This window comes from Malaclemys terrapin, chromosome 3, assembly GCF_027887155.1.
Source record: "Malaclemys terrapin pileata isolate rMalTer1 chromosome 3, rMalTer1.hap1, whole genome shotgun sequence".
Taxonomy (NCBI): domain Eukaryota; kingdom Metazoa; phylum Chordata; order Testudines; family Emydidae; genus Malaclemys; species Malaclemys terrapin.
In genome coordinates, this window is record NC_071507.1 from 5,573,294 (window position 1) to 5,594,400 (window position 21,107).

The 21,107-nt window shown below is 39.6% G+C and overlaps 1 protein-coding gene across 2 annotated transcripts in view; it reads left to right on the forward strand.

Annotated features, from left to right (window-relative positions):
* The window catches only part of RALGAPA2 (Ral GTPase activating protein catalytic subunit alpha 2), a 271,768-nt gene that overhangs the window by 152,405 nt on the left and 98,256 nt on the right, over nucleotides 1–21,107 (forward strand). For both annotated transcript variants that reach the window (XM_054021951.1, XM_054021952.1), the window contains exons 33-36: nucleotides 131–202; nucleotides 5,130–5,253; nucleotides 9,887–10,042; nucleotides 18,090–18,248. In XM_054021951.1, coding sequence (XP_053877926.1) covers nucleotides 131–202; nucleotides 5,130–5,253; nucleotides 9,887–10,042; nucleotides 18,090–18,248 — 511 coding nt within the window. The remainder of the gene's footprint in view (nucleotides 1–130; nucleotides 203–5,129; nucleotides 5,254–9,886; nucleotides 10,043–18,089; nucleotides 18,249–21,107) is intronic.

Consider the following 21,107-nt stretch of genomic DNA (forward strand, 5'->3'; position numbering starts at 1 on the left):
AGTCATAATGAATGGAATTTTTAGATATATATTTTAAGTCATCCTCTTATTTAGCTGTGTGAATTATGAAACTTGCGTCATGTATTCTGTGATGCATTTTCCCTTAAATCTTTGTTTTATGTATCTATAGAAAAAGCTTTCATCTACTTAAGAAAAATTCTAAATTATTGAGAGAGTTGAAAAATCTGGACTCCCGGCAATGGTAAGTGAAACTTACTCAACAATTCTAATGTTAAAGGCCACATTTTCAAGGGAGGGCACCACAACGGCATCCCCCAAATTAATCATTCCCAGAAGAAGTTGCCTGTGTTAGCAATGCAAATACTTGTTGTGTATTGAGTTTTTGATGAGAGAACCTTGATAGTCAGTAAATCAGCTTATACTGTTTTCCCCATGCTTTCAGTCCATTTGGGTGACACCCTCTTCACAAGTTTGAAATGAAAAGGTTTCTTGGTGGGTTTTTTTTTTTTTTTTTTAACTGGAGTGAGCAAATTACTTTTGGTGTCACTATGTATGAGATTGAATATAAGTAGCAGAAATATATGACTCCTTAAACAAAAATCCTGTTTTCATGCCAGTGTCCATAATGACATAGGTGAAAGGAACTACTATAATTGTATATTAGCCAAGGAATATTTTCCCAAAGAAGAATTTTCTTCAAAATGATTCATATGACAATAGCAGTCCTCTAAAGAGCAAGCTCAAACCCATCTCTTTAGAACTAGGCAATGGCAGAATAGAGTTCTGAATGTTGTGTACTATTTCCCATTCCTTAAAGTGTGATTTTTTTTCTTTGCAAAGTGACTGTAAAGATAGCATTGTGTCCCAATAATTTTCATAATAAATATGCTCAGTTTACCCCCCCAAAAAACCCTTTTTTACACACCTGGGTTCGTCAAACTCAACTTGGGTTCTGAAAGTCCATAAACGTTTTTTCCTTCTTCTACATCAGTAATTAAGATTCTACAGGCCAAATTATGCCCTCATTAACACCTGGGCAATTCCATTGTTTTCAGTGAGGCTGCACAGATGTAAGTGATTAACCCTGTAATTGTAATTAGATAATCAATTTTTTGCTGGTGTTGACTTTTCAGTGTAATCAGAAGTAAAACATGATAAAAATTAGTTTTTGCCACTGAAGTAGGATGACATGACTGTATTCCTATAAGGATCAGATCTGTTAAGTAAAATGGTATGATTTTTATAAAGTCACATTTCAGAGTACACTGCTCTTAATTTGAAGAAAAATTAATTGAACTAACAAGTTCTTCTTCAAGTGATGGTCCGTGTGTATATTCCACATGTGGGGAACACATGCATGCCATGCACCCAAGTCCAGAAGTTCTTCAAAGCAGTGTCCATTGGTCCATACATGTGCAGTAGCTCTCCTTGTGCTCTTGACCACTGTTATAAAAAGGCAGTGAGGGTTGATGCCTCTCCAGTTCCTTCTTACCGCCACATGGCCTTAGTCGGACTCATGTCCTCCTTCACTTCGTTGTATAATCTATTTGTATATAGTTATATTCTTAGACTAGTAGTTAGTAGTTAAAAAGTTACAGTATACTATTGAGTATTTCTTTCTGTCTGGTTGGGGATCCCCTCCCCCAGCGGACTATGCCCCAAAATCGTGCGATTCAAAAATTGTGTCTCCTGTCCTTGATCCTTCTCCATCTGTCATGAACATCAACAATGCCTGTACTGTTTGGGTGAGGCGCATATTTCCGCAAAGTGCAATATTTGCTGCTTCTTCCCACCCAGAACTCAAAAAGCCTGGGAGCTTCTCCTACAGAAGCACCTCATGGAGAAGGCTATGGGGCCCCTGTCCGATCCAGACCCAGGAGACCGGCCTCACCTACCTAGCATGTGCCTTGGAGTGGTGCTGTCAACATCTAAACCCGAGGACTCTTCTTCTCGGGCTCCTCATGAGAGTAGAGGGCACTCTCATGAGCACAAGGACAGATCCCTGTTGAGGATTGTCCGTAAGAAATGCATTTCCTCCCCAAAGCAGTCTGAGTTGTGTGAGACGTTGCAAGCGGAACCTAAGGAGCCAGCTCCAATGAAGACCCCCAGATCTGAGGGCAAGATGCATAAAAAGAAAGGTCCACCAATTCAGTCGGTCACCCTGGTACTGAAGCATAAGGATGGACACTTGCCAGTTCTGTCTGAGTGCTGCTCCAAATCCATCGTCGGTACCACCTCATCCATCTAAAGACTGTCCAATTATTGTTGATGCATTGGATCCATCAGACTTAACAGCAGGAACCCATCAGGCATCAGGGCATACCAAGACTTATATAATATCGGACCTCCTTATCCTCAGTCTCCACTTTTTTCTGGCTCAGCCCTCCTAAAGCTTTTTCTTTCTGAGCGCCCCACCCCCGCCCCCAACATGTAATAAAAACTCCATGGCCCACCAGTGCCACAACAACTGCTTTCCTGCATAAAAAGCCAGGGCTGGCCCGGCATTAGGAGATAGCAAGCAGTGCACTTGCCTGGGGCCCCATGTCACGGGCCCCAACAAAGCTACATTGCTCAGGCTTCAGCTTCGGCCTCAGGTGGTAGGGCTCAGGGCCCCAGGCTTCAGCCCCAGGCGGTGGGGCTTTGTCTTTCTGCCCTGGGCTCCAGCGAGTCTAATTCTGGCCCTGCTTCGCGGACCCCCTGAAACCTGCTCACGCCCCCCTAGGGGGCCCCGGTTGAGAACCACTGTCCTAAAGATTATCCATACTCGGGAGGAGGACCTTACATCACTGTCCCAGGAGCTGTCTCACCTCCAACCACCAGGAATGCCCTGGTACTGATGGCACTGTCACTACCAATGCAGCTGTTCTTGGACTTGAATCAGATGAGATGGCCACACCATTATCTCCATAGAGGCACTTGAGCCCTGATAGGCAGTCAAGGGGTTACGCTCACCATTCTGCCTCATATAACTTCCCCAGGGATTGCTGATACTGATTTCCTTGGGGTCCCCTGAAACTGATTGATCCCTCTTTCTAGCCTTATTGGGTCCATTGAATTTTTATGGAAGGTGTCCTAGCCCCTCTCAGGAGTTGTACTGCTTCTCTCCCTCTCGCCAGCCAGTCCTGTCAGTGTAGGAGGAAGAAGGGGTGGAACCAAATCCGCAGGTACCAACAGTTCCAATGGGTGCCTCTTCGTTATCTCCAGATGAAGCAGTCACTCCTTCTCCACCAAATGACCATTGTCATTACCAGGAGCTGTTACAAAGAGTGGTCAGTTACCTACAGATCTCTTTAGAGGCGGTCCAGGACCCTCAACACCAGCTCTTGGACATCTTACAGTCACAAGGACCAAATAAGGTGACTTTAGCCATCAATGAGACCATATTAGAACCAGGTAGTACAGTATGGCACACCCCAGCATCCTGTGCCCCGACACCAAAAAGGGCCGAGAGAAGGTATTTTGTTCCTGCAAAAGGGACTGAATTCTTATTCCGCCATCCTGCCCCCAACTCACTGCTAGTACAGGCAGCTAGGTCATGCTATCAAAGGAACCACCCCAGTAAATAAAGGCTCTAAGAGATGGGACCTCTTGGGGAGAAAGGTCTTCTCCTCAGGCCTGCAATTTCTTTAGCTAACTATCTAGCTTTGTTAGCAAAATATGATTTTAATACCTGTTCGAGGCTTGTGGACTTCACAGACCAGCTTCCCACAGATGACAGGGCCCAGTTTCAGCCTCTTGTAGATGAGGGGAAGCTAGTGGCATAGGTAGCCTTGCAGGCTGCAGTGGATGAAGCAGACATGGCTTCCAGAAGTTTGGTCACTGGTCTACTCCTGGCTGCAATTATCAGGGTTTTCTAGGGAGGTCCAAAACACCATCCAGGAACCTCCCCTTTTGATGAGTTGAATCTCTTGAATGAGAAAATGGACAAGTCCCTGCACTCATTAAAAGTCTTGAAATTGACTCTGTGTTCCCTGGGGATTTATACTCTTTCCCTCAAGAGGAAACACCAGAGGCTACTCTATAGACCGAGGCCACCTCTCCTTATGCACCTTATTATCAGAGCAGAACTGAACAACCACACAAATGTCAGAAAATTCACGGACCTTGCTTCTCAGCCCTGCTACTGCCATAACCTCTACTCATTCTCAACCACGAACCAAGAATGTCTTTTCACTGGTGAAGACATGCATATCACCACTGATGCCAACCACCTCGTCCCGTTATTACTGGGGGCCGTCTTGCATTCTTTGCCCACCAACGGAATAAGATCATTACATACAGTTGGGTTCTGGAGAGTATCCACAAGGGGTACTCCATAGAGTTTCTCTCTTTCCCATCTCACAAACCTCTTCAGGGACCAATCTCATGAGGTAATTCTTCAATGGGAAGCTGAATGCCTCTTACGCTGAGCGGCAATAGCACACATCCTGCCTCATTACTATGGGAGAGTATTTTACTCCCTCTATTTCCTAATTCCAAAAAAAGACAGAGGGTGGAGACCCGTCCCGGACCTTCAGCAACTCAACATCTTTATTTGAAAACTGAAGTTCTCGATGATTACATTGGCAGGTAAGGAGAAGCAGCTGGCTGCAGCTGTAGGAGTGAGGGGAGGAGGAGCCCAGCCGCTGCTTCCTCCCTCCCCGGACTGCCAAGACGCACAGAGATTTGGGCAGGGGCATGTCCCTGCTTGTCCCCCTTTGTGCACACTCTTGATGGTGGAAGTTCCCTTCAGCCCTCCCATCCCCAGGGCTACCATTGTGATAGATGCCTTCCTTCTGAGGTGGGGTGCTCACCGGGACAACAAACTGCTCAGGGTACCTAGACCACACAAGAGGCCAGACTACATATAAACCTACTGAAACTGAGAGTGGTCTGCCTTGCATGCAAGGCCTTTCTTGCTTCAGATCCTGTTGGATTGCAGTAAGAGGAGGAACTGGAGAGGCGTCAATACACACTTTCTCATACCTTCGGTTGGGAGCATGAGAGCTACTGTGCATGTACGGGCCAACAGGCATTGCTTTGAAGAACTTCCAGTCTTGGGCATTTGGAGCGCACGTGTGGCCCACACTTGGACTATGGTTAGGGACCACACTTCTCAACCTCCAGTTACAGTAAGTAACCTCCACATTTTAAAATGAACTTAGATTTCTTGTTACCTCTAATTGCAGCCGTGAAACTCACAAGATTGCAGTGTTTTACATTGCAGAAGGACAAGAGGACAAATGCTCAATATTGTCCAATGCAAGAGGAAGCCAAGCATATGAAGATTTTGTTGCTGGATTGGGCTGGGAGGTAATAGTAACGAATTTAGGCAAACTTTGAATGTTTTTTGTAGGAATGTTGAAATCAACATTTTAAAAACGTGTAAATTATACATTAGCTACGCATATTTAAATGTTCAAAACTGGAGAAATAATTTAAACTTACATACTGCGTGATATTTGGCAAAAGTTTATTTAAAAAAATGCTGAGCAATATACGAAGCAGAATCCTGACAGTTAATATGTTAAGCACTCCCTGCCACGTGTAAACTGTGAAATATTTTAGAAAATAGTTTCTAAAAAAAGGAGGCTAAAAGTACTAATTTCAATTAAGTTTATTTTTTATATATGTGTGTATTCATAGTTTATTCAGTTGTGAAATATTTCTTACCATCAGGTGTTTCAGGGGGCTGCGCTGAATGGAGCAACTTGAATGCAACTTTCCATTAACTTTTTTAAAAAAAGAAAGAAATTTGCTTTAAATTATTAGAGGAATTACTGTAGGAGCAGCTTGTGTTACATTTTGACATGTTTCAGAACAAAATAAGTTTTCTCCTGTATCCCATAGGTCAGGCCAGACAGTGGTTTGTTGTTTTTCCTCCTACCTGCGGATGGAGATGGAGAAATAAAATAATATTGTATAGCTGCCCTAAGAAAGGCTAGTTTGAGCTCAGCTAAACCAGTTCATTTTCTGTCTACAATCATGTCTGGATCAATTCTGATTTTAGCTATTTGTAATTTATTTTTATCTTCCCTTTGTTCTGAGATGGTTTGTTTTCCATTGGAGGTATAAATGGGCTAGTGGAGACCATTTCCACTGGAAAATGGTTCCAGTTATTTTCTTCTGTTCTATCATTTACTCCACAGAATGCTGTATGGAAAAACTGCCCACCATTTGTGGCAACTTCATGGTACCCTATTCTAGGTTCTCCCATTTCCCTTCCTAGATTTTCACAAACACGAAGCCCACTTGTCAGATCACTGAGTCCTGAAAAGGAATTTCTCTACTTTAGGTAACACAGCTTAAATTTAATCCCTTTCTTGTGTCCAAAGACTTGTTTGAATGATAAATGAATCAGGAGATGCTGAAAACCTGCTGATTGTTGGGACAGTGAGCCAAGTCCCACCAGAGAGGGTATCATGTGGTTTTTGTAGTCTCCAAAGTCTAATTGGGGTTCTGAACTCCTTTTCCTGGCTGGTTCTTTCCTCATCTCATGACTGAAGTCAGTGATTCCAGCAGTGAACATGGAAGTTTGTCTCTATGCCCTGGATGTAAATTGTTACATTCCCATTATCTGTTTCTCTACATTTTTGTCTTGTGGTCAATATTAATAATATTAATACGTCAATAAAGCCCTAGAGTTTGGTCTAGCCATTGACCCCCAGACTTCCATCAAAGTGATGATGATGTTAGCTGTTACTCATTAGCGGGAGAACCTCTTTACACATCTTTCTGAGGAAGACCTACTCATCTGAGTTACATTCTGAGACCAGATATTCCAAGAGGTATTGTCTGATCCTTACTATAATCCCAGAGCGAAGTTATAGTCCAATAAATCCTTTCCCCTACCCTGACTCAGTACTCACTGCGGCAAGATGTTCTTCCTAAAGCCTTGAGTCAGTAGGCTTTCAGGGATCAGATCTCTGCTCTTGCAGAGGCTTACCTCAAAGTTCATGTTGCTTTGCCTAGAAAGCGTGCATACTACAAAGACTAGCACTCGATAAATAACCTAAATAAGTAGATCCATCTATTAGTGGGCTCACTTCCATAAGTACTCTCTTCAGCTCTGACTCATGAGATTTCTGTACCCATTAGAGCTGCTACTCTCTTTCACTAGACCTGAACTTATCCCTGGGCTGTTGACTGTGAAAGGATATTATCTATTATGGGTCATCTGTAGCTTCTTGACCTGTACTGCTCACTTTTGTCACAAAGTAGCATAAGGCTGCCAGATTAAATCAGAGAGCTCCTAACTGTCTGGGAACTAAGGACCTGATTTTCACAGGTGTTGAGAACCCACTGATGCAGCGGAATTGAATGAGAACTGTGGATGCTTAGCACCTCTGAAACTATGGCCACTGGCCAGTGTAGTTTGTCCTTCTTCATTTCAGCTGTGATCTAAAGGGCCGAGTGGTGAAGATGAACATGACCATGGTCATTTGCATATTCACATAGTCTCGAAAAAGGAATTGCAGAGCAGACTGGCTATGCCTCCGTCCGATCCATTAAGGGGAACCACAGATCTAGGTATTCTCCTTATATGACAGCTATGGGCATTTGCCCCACAGGGACCTAAACATTATACCAGAAAATTGGAAGGTATAGAAGCTCCTCTTCTGCTGTCCACCTTTTGAATGAGGATGATGCTCTTAAGGTTGATGCCTTGTACCACCTACATGCCACAGGTAGTACATCTTTTCTCTTTCCCTGCCAATGGAAAAGTTACATTAGAAGGTCTTGAGATCTTAGGCTAGTGGCATCTCAGTATTCTTCATTTGATCCAGGGCACCTTGGTGCAGTATACCGCCTCATCCATTCAGGGTATGTCTTTGCTGCAGCTGGAAGTGTGCCTTCCAGCTCAAATAGACAGACCTGTGTTAGCACAGCTGAGCTAGAGAGCTAAAAGTAGCAACAAGAAAAGGCCAGTGGAGTCTCACCCAGAAGTGGTCCTATTCCATAAAGGAAATTATAGTCAGAAAATTACTCTCCAAAAATGGAATCCTCTTTTCAACAGAGCTGCTCCATGTGTTTAGTCTTACTCTCCTTGCTTCAGTGAGAAAAGTACATTTTTACAGCTGTTTACTCTTGTTAGCCCTGCAGAGTCACTGCAGCGATGAGAAGAGTGAGCTGGATTCTGTTCTGGATCACACATCAACAAGAGGATTGTTAATTAAGGTCCAACTGCATGGCCATATTCTGTCCTCATGTACACTGTGCAATCCTACTGAGGTGCAACTGAAGGCAGAATTTGACCTAGGGGGTCCATAATGCTAGTGATAATGCATGAAACAGTAAAAAGAACCTAGCTTAACTTTCAGCTCAGAGGCCGAGTCTGCATGGCTAACAGGAAAAAAACAACTTTCGACATGTAAGATAAGCAAATTTGAACCGTTTCCTTTTAGATCAGAACCAAAGGTAGTAAGGCAATAAACAAGCCAAGGCTCTACTCCCTTTCCAACTGTTTATACTCCCTTTCGATCTGAACCTGGTCTTATATGCCCTCCTGTGTTTTCTCTTCAAGCCTGTAAGACAAGTCTCCAAAAGATTCTCCGCCCTTCAGACAGTTTTTCTAGAGGCCATCAGTTCAGCTAAGAGAATGGAAGATCTTCAGACCCTTCCCTTCAAAGCTCTTTAATCAAAATGCAATGATAACCAAATTGGCCCTCACTAATTCCTTTCCCATGTTCCTTTCCCTGACAAATTGGCTGAAGAGAGTCCTTCCTTTTCTCTGATCCTTTCTAAATAATGAGAATTACTGCATACCTTTAATGTAAAGAAGAAACTGGGGGTCACGCTTAAAAAAGCCCTAGAAGCAGTCATCTGACCTTTTGTTCATCTTACAGCAGTATAGGGAGTTGAAGGACTTAATCACCAGATACATCTCTCAGTCATTCTCTCATCTCTGTGGTCTAAAGCAGGTATCACCTTCCAACCATCAGAGCCGACACTAACAGGGTTTTAGCCATCTCACAGGCGGAAAGAGAGAGATGCTTTCCTTTTAGAACTCTGCAGGGCTGTAAACCTAGGCATTCCTACATCATTTCTCTTGCCACTGCCAGTTTGGCATGCCTGCAAGGAAGCCCTGTATATTGTGGTCTGTTGACTGTTGTTACAGTAATGCCTATAGTGATATTGCCATTAAAGTTCCCACTGTCTGCACTGACCCAGAGGATATAAGAGAAAACAGATAGTTCTATTGCCCTAATTTTAGCTTCTCTTTTTAATGGGTCAGCCAAGATTGCTGAGCTGTGGAGTGCAAACTTTGACTCCCCTTTGCCCTTTAAAGTGGGGTTTTACAGTTCTAAAGGTTTTATAAGACTGAAGCAGTAGTGAGTATCTATGCTTTTAGATATTTATATTTGTTACTAAATTGTAATGGTAACCACACTTAGTGAGAGAGGCTCTTCTTTTCACCTGTGGTTTCCCTGTTTGTGTTTTCTCCATATTTAACATTGATTTTTCATTAAGGGTGCATGGGTGTGGTTAACTACTCTGAGGTTTCTTGAACTGCCTTGCTCAAACAGCATTAGCCAGAATGAAGGAGCCTAGTGTTACAGAATTATTTTGATCCCTCTTGTCATTTGCTAGTAGAAAGATATAATACCAATTGTCTGTAATGACCCATTAAAGACTAAAAGAAACTATATTAACAGGTAAGCAAATCACCTTGTCTCCATTATGACTGTCTGGTTATTAGTTTTAGAGATGTTTCTTTTTAGCAGCTTACAGATACAGAAACAGAAAGCTGGTGTATTCTAAAATGTTGTACAAAGATCCCCCACGCGCAGAAAATTAAAGCCTTAACACTTTAAATATATATATACATACATATACACACACACACACACACACAGCATTGATTGTCTATGCTATAATATCCTTTAAATGTGGCTCAGTAAGGAGAAGGTTTTTTCCTTATCGTTTTCCCTTTTATATCAATAAGGTTGATCTTTCAACACATTGTGGATTTATGGGTGGTCTGCAACGTAATGGCAGCACAGGACAAACAGCACCATATTATGCTACCTCTACTGTGGAAGTCATTTTTCATGTGTCCACAAGAATGCCGTCAGATTCAGATGATTCACTGACCAAAAAGGTAACTCACTTATATCATTTACTATGATAGACATATTTTTAAGATATTAGTAGTACATTATTTTGAAATACAGGAGTTAATCTTCAGATGCTCAAATCAAAATTTGAATGGAACATAAATTGTGCTATGTATGCAAGCCCCTCTTTATTCTGCAGCCACATGGGAGTTAAATTCTGCAGCTAGATCCCCCAAATTAAGTGCCTTGTGAACATTGGATTCTGCATTTCTATGGCAGCATCAAATACCATATTAGTAATAATAATAGCAATCATTTTATTTCATTTGCCTCACTGCCAAAATCTTCAGAGTTCAGTACAATAGAATAAAAACACAGGCAATATAATGTGATAAAATATCATTCTCTTAAAATACAACCAGGGATGAATAAATGAGCCATCGAGTCTAATAAAGGAAAAGAAAAGGAATGAAAGAAAAGTGCTGAGTTATAGTAGCAAAAATCACCAACCAACTTCAATTTAAAACCATGATTGGATCATTCACAATCCAGACAAGCAATCTCCCCTTCAAAGGATGGCCAGAACCCAGACAGGAACCAACTCCGAATTTTGTTGATATCCAGTTACTTTTTCATTTAAGATTGAGCAGTAACTGGCGGGCACTCCAGAATTCAGAGATATTTTGGACAGGTGGCAAACTTCTGCGTGGTTTAAGGATGGTCGGCACCCTCCCTCGTAAAGTGAATTGTTAAGATCAATCAGTAATGGCACCATAGCTATCTCGTTTGCTTTAAAATATGGTTGTGCCCTGAGAAATAACTGTTAAATGTCATGTGAGGTGCCATATTCATTGACATGTTGATTTCCATATCACATTTGCTTAGTTAACATTAAAAAGATGGAATTTCTGACTACCAGCCCTGCAAACTCATCCTATTTTTTGTTAGTCAAGCTGTGTCTTTTCCTTTTCCCATAATATTTGTAATAAAGATCCTGCAGGTCTTAATTCACACCTATGCAATCTCATTGCCTTCAGATCATATCTTCACTTGGGTCTGTGAGATTTGGTTCTAGCAATGATAATAGATATGAAATAAGGTTCACAGTGAAACCAATGAGCTGATGGTTTGAGCCTGAATATCTGTGATATCCAAACCAGCTCCAAAGACAAGGATGAATATACAGCAAGCCCTGTGGGAGCTTCCCTCATCCTCACGGTAAAATCCAAGGTGTCCATTTCTTCAAATCTGACTTGCTGATCCATATGAGCTAATATCAGTATAAACGTTGAAATCCCCCAAAACAATAATCCACTGGAACTCCAACAGCAGTACGCAGACCAGCTCAGAGAACTAAGCTATGAAATCCCACATTTAGAGGTCTATATGCCAACAGAACCAGATAGGGCTATGTGCTTGAATAAACTTGTCCATGTGACTCTCTCGTGCAGTTCAATCAGAAGAAAAATGTCATAGTTGCCCTCACGCACACCTTTTTTTCGGCACATGAGTCAATACCTGACCAGAACAAATCATGAAAAGATTGGGTTTGTCGTGTCAGTCATCCAGGAGTGAGAGAGAGAGAGATGCGAGATCTGGGTGATACTCTCAGATAAGATCATGACATGTATCTGCCATATTCACAACAGGACTGATGTTACCCATCCAAATGTTCACGTAGGAGGAATCCATGTTTCCATCTTAAATCAGTGGAGAAGAATGTCAAGACCACAAGGAGTTTTATACTCCTTTTTCTGCTCCTTCCTTTCCCTGTCATAACTTCCCAACAGGAGTTGAGAAAGAGAAGAGAGATTTATATATTGTGGCATTAAAACCTCATGTTTTTGAGTCGTTTTCATTCATTTGATGCTGCTACAGAAATATCCAATGCTATGTTTAAAAAAAAAAAAGAACTTGTATTACAGAATGGTGAGAATCATAGTGTGCTGCCACTCAAGGATGAGAGAAGGGTAGCAGTCTCTTTCCCTCTGCTTCCACCAGGCAGATTCTCAATGACACTTTATCCTGTATGAAACCTGGTGGCTCGTAGGCCAGTAGCTCTATTTTCATATCTGTATTCTTTGCTCTATTCTTTCTGCCTGTCTCCAGGCAGAAGACTCAGAGTGCTGATCATCTTGCTTAGGTTGCAAACCCAAGAGTATAACAGAACGTTTTACCTCTGCTGGCCAAGGAAGCATCCTGTAAATACTGCAGTGGTACAGTGGGCTGTATATTCTATGGTTGTGGAATTACAGTCTGATGCAGTAACTCCACCTAAATATTTTGTTATGGTGTTTTGTTTTTTTTTATTAGGCACAAGGGGATGCATCCACTTCTGGTGTAAAATTCACTAAAATTAGTGCACGTCCATTAGGGATGAATTTGGCCCAGTAATTCTATAGACTACAATAATACAAATATTTTTTCCTTTACATATTTTTGTATGGCCTACATTTTAAAAATAAAGTTTTTGTGTTAAAAATGTTGTTGCTCTTTTTAAAATAAATACTACAACTCCAAATAATATTAAAAGACTTGGCCCTGAACAAAAGCTTTCCTACTGACATAATCAAAATTCAGCTGGTACCTTTTCCAGCTGTAAGATTTAGCATCATTAGTGTTAAAACTTTTATCAGATATCTCACAGCTAGAATAAAAATCAATCTCAGTAACAGCATCCTACAGTTCCTTGTCTTAGTCTAACTAAATTGTACCTAACAGTTTAAAAATGAGCTGCAAAATTTCCAAGTGATTTATTCCATCTTCTCCCATTGTCATAGTAGAACATTTTCAATTCAGAAATCTGGTTGCAACCCTATACTGAACTCTTGCTCCTTCGCTTCAGAAATTTGTTAGCTCTAGCTAGATTAGATTTTTAGCAGCTAATCTAACAGCTGTAGGGGTTTGCAAAGTGGGGACAGAGCTGTGCTATTGGATTTGTCCAATTCATTTGACTCCAGGACTATAATTGCACTTATGTCTTACAAGGCTTTTATAGCCTCAGGCTGGCCAGCAGCAGAAAAACAAATTGGCAGTGATACAGTAAGAGTGAAAGGGAATGAAAGGCACACATTATCAGTCTCCAGGCAGCGCTGTTCTGGCAGGAAGTTTCTTGGTTAATTTACAAATAAAACTTAGATTTTAGGATGGGCTCACTGTCAGACAAACAATGGGGATGTCAGGCCTGACTGTTACTTAGTAAAAGTAGCAGCCATGCCTACCCAAAAGCAGGAATTCTTCAATCAAACAGACGACTCCTTTTTGGAGCCAGCTGGCTAAGTAATGCAATTAGTAGGAAAAGGAGGTCAGACTATTAGGTGTGTACCATGACCAGTGTCAGCAGTGGCGTGTTGCCTGGCAGGCAGCATGTAGACTAGCTAAAGCAGAGTGCCTTTAAAACTATTTACTCAAGTGAGTGAGTGGAAGCGGCGCACGACTAGCCTCAGAACATGGAGTTGTTTTTGTAAGGCTTGAAAAATGAGCATTTGTGCTGTAACTGACAAGTACATTCTGAAGCACATATTCTAGCTGAGGGAGTGCAGCCGAGACATGATTAATGATGGCATAATTCAAATTAGAGGCTATAAATTGACCAAAGTTATATGTATATTCATGGTTTGATCTAATTGAGACATTAAGGAAACTACTGTACTTGAACAAATGTGTGGTTAAAAATGTGTGTAAATCTCATTCAGATGATTAAAGTTGTCTTTATGTGCAGTTTATAAATTAATACTCATCTATGAAGTTTTGAGATGGAAAATGCAAACAACTGCAAGAGCTTCCTTCCTTGAATGTATGTTTATGTACCTCTCCAGTATCTTTCAGAGCAGGGCTCAATTTAAAACGACAGTCTACTTATTTGTCTTATTTTCCAGTTGTTTCGTCCTTTTCATGGTCAGTTGGTTGGTTTTTTCAAACTATGTATATTTGGAGGAGAGAGGGCTCGTCGCTTTTGCTCTGAATTATTCATGTATTTGCTTATTTGGCCATAGCCAAAACTGTTCCTTTGTTGTTCAGTTTGTGCTCAGAAGCTTTAGATATATCACACACAAAATCCAAAATATTATTTTCTTTCAGTGATCCAAGTAAGAAGTCTACAGTTAGTGTATTATGGTTTTACTATTCCTTGTCATTGGCAATATAACCATGTTTTAGCAAAACACAAAAGCTGATCTTTCAAAAAAATCGATAGGTACGGTATTATAACGATATAATCAATATTGTCAGAATTCACAGAATTTTCAGTGAAATCTTTTCCTCCTTTGGTTTACAAGACTATGTCCTCTCCTGGTTCCCCTCCTAACCCTCTAATCTCTCCTTCAGCATGTCCTTCCTCATCTGCCCTCTAATTTTCTGTGGGACTTCCACAGGCCTCTGGCTTAGGTCCCTTTCTCTTCTGCCTATACATTTCATCTCTGGGTAATCTCCGTCGCGAACACAAATTTAACAACCATGCCAGCAACTCACAGATTTACATCTCTACTCCATGTTGTCTTCTGTCCAACCTAAAGCCTCCGTCTGCCTCCCTGACATTTTGTGAATGTCTAGCTAAACATGGCTAAAGCAGAGCTCCTAATCTTCCCCCTCTGACATCTTCCCTACTATCTCCTTTCTCTATCGCTGTGGACAACACCACCATTGTGCCTGTCAGGCAGGCCATAACCTGAGTGTCACCTTCGACTCCGATCTCTCTCTGGGTCCTCATAGCCAGGCTATATCTAAATCTCTAAGCTACGGCCTTTCTACATCCACTAAAGCTCTCGCCCAAACTCTCATCATCTTGCGCCTTGATTAATGCAACATTCTTTTTTCTGGCCTTGACAAGTGCAGTCTTTCCCCATTCATATCCATTCAGAATGCTGCTGCTAAGTTCTTTTTCCTAGCCCATCACTTTGACAATGTCACCTTTCTTTGAATCCCCCCATAGGCTCCCCTTTCTCTGTTGAATCAAACATAAACTGCTTGCGTTCACTTTCAAGGCCCTTCATAGTAAATCCCCATCCTACTTATCTCTCATTCACTGCTGAGCTGTCGACGTTCGCCTCTGTTTGGCCCATGATGCCAGCCTCCACTGCCCACTTGTTAAATTTTCAAACAGGCACCTTTGTGCTTTCTCCCTTGTTGCCCCATGTGTTTGGAAGGCATTTGGCATAAACATCCACAAAGCTACCTTATTACCCACCTTCAGATCCCCCTCAAAATTCTGCTTTGCAATGATATCTACAAAAAACTTGACAATAGTTAAGCTGTTGGGTGGAGAAACCACTGCCCGTCATGCTGAACAATATTGTCTCATTGTTTACTTATATTCCCATCCGTCTATATCTATCTGTTGGTTTTCATCTTGTACACTAGATTGTAAGTCTCTGGGGGTGGGGAATGTCTTTTTGCTCTGTGTTTGTACAGTGCCTAACACAATGTGGTCTATGGCGAGGGCCCCTAGGCACTATTGTAGTACAAATAATACTACTACTGATCAAGGAGATATGTCTTTTTAGAAATATTATGATAAATGGTCTTCTATGCTTTAAAGGCAATTGTCATTCTAATGTAAAGCAAATGCATGTTTCTGGCATGTTACTTTGGGCTGTGATTGTGTTGTATCTCATAGATGAAGCAGAATGTAGCCTTGCGAGTACTTGGATGGGTGTAACGTCTCAGAGAATCCTAGGAGCTATAGGAAGTGAGGTTCATGATTCAGTAGGTGTCTGTCTTTCTTCTAAGTGAGTATCAAACTGATGCCAAAAGCGTTGTACTAAGTAAGGAGCGCTATGCTGCTGAAGGGAGATATCTTTCAGAAAAGACATAAAGCCTAGGCTCCAATCATGTGTGATCATGAAGTATGCCATTGTGGTTTTTGCAAAAAATAGGGGCATAAGCCATTGTTTCCTGGTTAAATGGCAACTAGCAAAATTACATTCTTTTGGCCTAATTTCCTCCTGTTTTGGATGTTCTCTTGCATCTAAGTCCTACTACGAAATATGGTGTTGCTGATTCAGAATGGCTACTATGTTAGCACTCTAGAAGTGGCTATGTTTCAGACGTAGGTGGACCGATCACTGTAATGTTTGTAAAGTATTTTGGGATTCTTCAGAATGAAAAGTGCTGATAAATATAAGAAATCATTGGTTGAAGAATTAATATGATTAAAAAATGTTACATTTTTAAAAGGATTTGGTCCTATGTTTTGCTCCCTGCTTTCTATACACCTGAAGATGCTGTTTGTCCTTCCAGAGTACTCTGAGGCAGAGCATTATAGGAGGCATTTCTTCATAACTTTGTATCTTACAATTAAATGAATGTGCTTGTGTTCTCCTGTGCATTTTCCTGTGTGGTTGGATAATCTACGAAGAGGGTGTTCTGTGAACTCATGTATGTTGTTTACTGAAAATTGTTAAATTAGTGAAGGTTTAAAAATTCAAGCAATGCAGGTTTTTAATTTGTTGCAAAGCTACTACTAGAGCTCTGTCTTAACTCCAAGCCTATATTTGATGAGTTGGGTTATATATATTAATCCTCATTTACATTGAGTTGCACTTCCAAAAATAATCCCATTGAACTGTTTTCAAAAATGCTACTCAGTGAGTACAGGTGGTCTAATTGGGCCCTTACTGTTGTTCAGCTAGTAAACTAATATATTAATGCACCACATTCCCTTCCACTTTCCTTTTACCTTTTTACTTTACAATATTACCTTACCTTTTACCTTTTTACTTTACAATAGTCCCAATATTCACACATTGTTATTTTTATCTCAGTCATCAGATATCATTAGAAAATAATGAAATGCTTGTAGCCATGGACACGATAGTGAGAAAGTTAATTTACGCTAATCTGTATTGGTCCAGGAAAAAAAAATACTTTGTGTAGTGTTTACACATTTCAAACTGCAGAATGAGGGACTGATGATTACTTGTTTTGTAGATAGGATTGAAATGGATTTTCATTTATATGTATAAATTCAGCAACTTTTCTGTGTCAAGTAAAATCAAATAATGAGCTGTGAACTTGAGTTATTGTATGAACAGGTCCTATTTTGCTTTGCTTAAGTATAAATCCCAGGTATTATTAACCTATAATGTCATAAGCAAAGGTACTGTTGTTAGCATTCTGATCCTCGCAATGTTGTTTTGCAACTTTGATAGAAATCCTTTACTGTTAAAAATTACCATCCAATTCTAGTAGCGTGAAATTCATCACTATACAGAAGGCCAGAACAAGGCCTATGCTTCACTTTAATCACCAGCTTTATCTATTTTAAGGTTTAAATGGAATTTAAGTATTGCACAGGTCTTGTGCTGGCCCTCTGCATAGGGGTAAATTATCACCTTTAATAATAGATATAATGTCAAGGTAAAGTGTATAGCAGAAGCAGTCTATTGTGGATGCTCAATATGTAATTTTCAAATGACTTTACCTTTGTTAAATCACAAACATTTTTTTCCTCGCAAAGAAAAGGCACTACTACTTAATAAGGACTATTTCTATACTACGTTTCAACTTTAAACCTCAGACATATTTTGTGTTTTTTTTAAAAAGGTAATTTTTCTCCTATTCTGTCATAACTCAAAAACTACTTCAGAGATTTTGCTCACTTTTTCAAAATACAGTTTGCCTTCTGATACAGATATAGCACAGTACGTCTCAGACCCAAAAGTGAATCTTTCAGATATTTGAGAAACTAGGATATGGGGAGCCACAATGGAAAGTGTGAAATGGAAATCTGAATCATAGCAGTTCCTATCACTTTGAAAGCTATAATATTTTAATTGAATTAAATGTTATATAACATTTTGATCTAATAATCCAGATTAGCACAGAAATCTGTATATATACTGTGTATGTACACCTCATGCAAGTTGATAATTTGATAATTACTTAATCAAACCATTAAATAACAATGTGTTTTGAATGAGGCAAGTTATTTAGTTGCTTTTAATTCCAACAAGCATAGAAAGAGCAATATTTTAACCTTTTCTGTAATGAAATATTTCTACTGTCAAGCATTGTAATTCAATTTGTAAGCCATGACCCCTCATAAACTGTTGTTATCACTCTGATTAATAAAGAGCCAATTTGCCGTTGCAGCTTCGTCACTTGGGAAATGATGAGGTTCACATCGTCTGGTCTGAGCACACCAGGAACTACCGCAGGGGTATTATACCAACAGATTTTGGAGATGTTTTAATTATTATTTATCCAATGAAGAATCACATGTTTTTCGTGGAGATAATGAAGAAACCAGAGGTATGTTTTGACTACTTTGTGTCCATCATAAACATTGTTCAAATGGCCAACAATTCTTGTGTAGCTTAAAGGAAATTTTATTCTGAAAATTTAATCTGAATAGAGATTTAAATGGTTAGATCTGAAATGAAGAACATATTCATATTACATGAATGCTTAGCAAATTCTAAAAGTGTAGGAGAAAGATTTTTTTTAAACAATGGCAAAGATCCATTTAAACTAATAAAAGCAAGGGAATTTAGAGTTCAGGCTTTCCCTTGGCATTAATTCACCCCATCATGCTTAGCTACTGCTGCACAGATGGTACTGTATGTACCCTCAAACCTCTGCAATAATCTGACTCACTGGGATGATTTAAGAATTGTGTGTGATTCCTCTCACTCAGCATCCTTGTTTTTGTGTGAAATGTCAAAAAATTTGTATTTGTAAGATGTGTTTTGATTTCTTTTCTGTTTTTGTCAACAATTTAAAATAGTGTAACTTTTTTCAACTTCCTTGTAAATGTGGATTTAAATCTCAAAGCAAAAGCAACCATTGTCTAAAAAGTTGTTTACATAAATATGGGATTTTTATATTTTAAATGCTGAAAGTGTGTGTGCGTGTGTGTGTGTGTAAATTTTGGTTCTAATATATTTGATATGTTAGCTTTTCAAGGCAACGTTTATTTTATAAAAGTAACTATAGTCCACAGTTTCATCTCCTTCATACATAAAGGATGATATTTGTCTTGGAGCACTGCCAAGTGCAGAAATGATGCATAAATCCAGTGACACGTTTTTCAAGTTGAATATGATACATCTTTCAGAACTTAGTGAAAGATACAAGAACTGTACAGTTTAATAACTAGTAATTTGTCAGCATACATTTACAAAAATAAACCTTAGAATTTGCAACTTTTAAAATTATGACCTTTTATTGCTGTTAAACTTTTATTTTGGGTATATAAAGAATCTGCAATCCACTTGTCAGGGACTTAAAAGTAGTGAAAATGACGTCTTAGAATGCTGAAGTATTATACAATAATCTAGCCAACAATATCTTATTATGAGAGTTTCATAAACATTTTTTAGAATTTAGCATTATAAGCTGGTTTGAAAATTGTGTGAATCGATCCAAGAAAAGCTGTCTCTTTTACATATTAGTCAAAAAAACACCCAAAGGCATAAAGAATAATAGCCAACTGGAAATTTAGTGTTATCCCTACATTTAAAGTACAAACCATTACAATGTAATAAAATTAATCCAGACATTTCCAGGGCAAGTGTGGCTGACCTTTTGTTCACCAGCTACTGACCCCAGGGTGAATGAAAGAGGCTTGCAGAGAGAAATGTCTGTTGTTTGGCTTCAGTCCCTGGTATTTAAATTGCATTCCCTAATCAAATGAAAAGGCTGTCCTCTCTATCAGGTTACAGAATCCATGGCAACATTTGGCCTTTTATATACATAATGTTAGCCTTTTTGTTTGCATCTAAGTAGAGACACCTGGAGCAATGTTAACATTAACCGATTTAGCATTAATAGCTTCATTATATAAGAATTTCTGATCAGATAGCTGTTACTTTTGTTATATTGCTTCAGCTTGTATTGTTTTCATTTTTATCTCCCTGCTTGGCAACCAGGCAATGATTTGCAAATTTTTTTTGTCTTGATTAATTAAGCAATATAATTATCAGGAACTGTGATGCAGTCTTTGCTCAACAAAGCTTCTGAGAGAAAACAATAGTAAGTCTGTTAGTATGAATGCATTCCACGCGTCACAGATGCATGAGGATATTCTAAACAATGAGACGAAAAGCTGCCTGCAAAAGAGGACAAAGAATGCCATGCAGACTCTACACACTACACATACCGCCAGGGACATACTGTGGGTTCCCTGGGACACAGATGCCTCGTTAGATTGCAGCTAGTCATCAGAGATTAATTCTCAGCCATTTGGTACTATAATTTACCCATTCCCCAGTCTTTTAACTAGTGCTGCTTACTATAGAACTGAAGTAGTTATATTCAAAAGGTTTATTTAACCTTGCCTTCTTTTAGTGTGTACAACAACAACAAAAAACCTTTTTTTTCTTAGTGATTGTAATGAAGCAGGTGTTTGCAATGTGGGGAATATTAATTTTTGTGTTTCATGGATAACTTACTTCAGAATTAGTAGTGGTCAAAGAAGGGGTCCATTTCTTTCCACATCTGTAAATTTTATCCAACTATAGTTTATTTCTATTATTATATTTATTTTTCATCCCTCTGACACTTATAATTCTTCAAAAGGTAATCTTGTTTTGGCTCCTTAAAATAATATCAACTTACATAACTTACTGAAGAGAGAACATTGTAATATATATTCAATTTACTTATTCAACCAAACTCCCTCATTAAGGCAAAAAGATCCACATGGGTGAAAGCTTATGACTGCATGGAGTCTCATTGATTTTAATGGGCCTCAGCATGGGCATTGAGAGTGCATAGGAATTGATAATTCTAGTCTTTTTTTGTTCATATGGATTTATGGCCCAGTCGTGTATTTCTTGTGCAGCTAACACTCCCATAGAATCAGAGTCCACAATTGGGGATTTATATACCAGTCCTGAAATGTACTGAACACCCTCAACATCCACTGAATTCAGATGGAATTAAGCATTCTCAACAATTCAGAGGATTGGACCCTTAAACTGAAATCTCTTTATATTAGGGATTTAACACATTTTGAGAAGTGCTATACGTATAGCTGGCAATTGATACATATGTATTTTTATTAATAATAAAATCCTACTAACTCCATATTTTACTGTGTGACCCCGTCTTCCTCACCAAGAAACTCCTCACTTTTTATGAGGCAGAGAGGTAGCATGGGGGCTCACA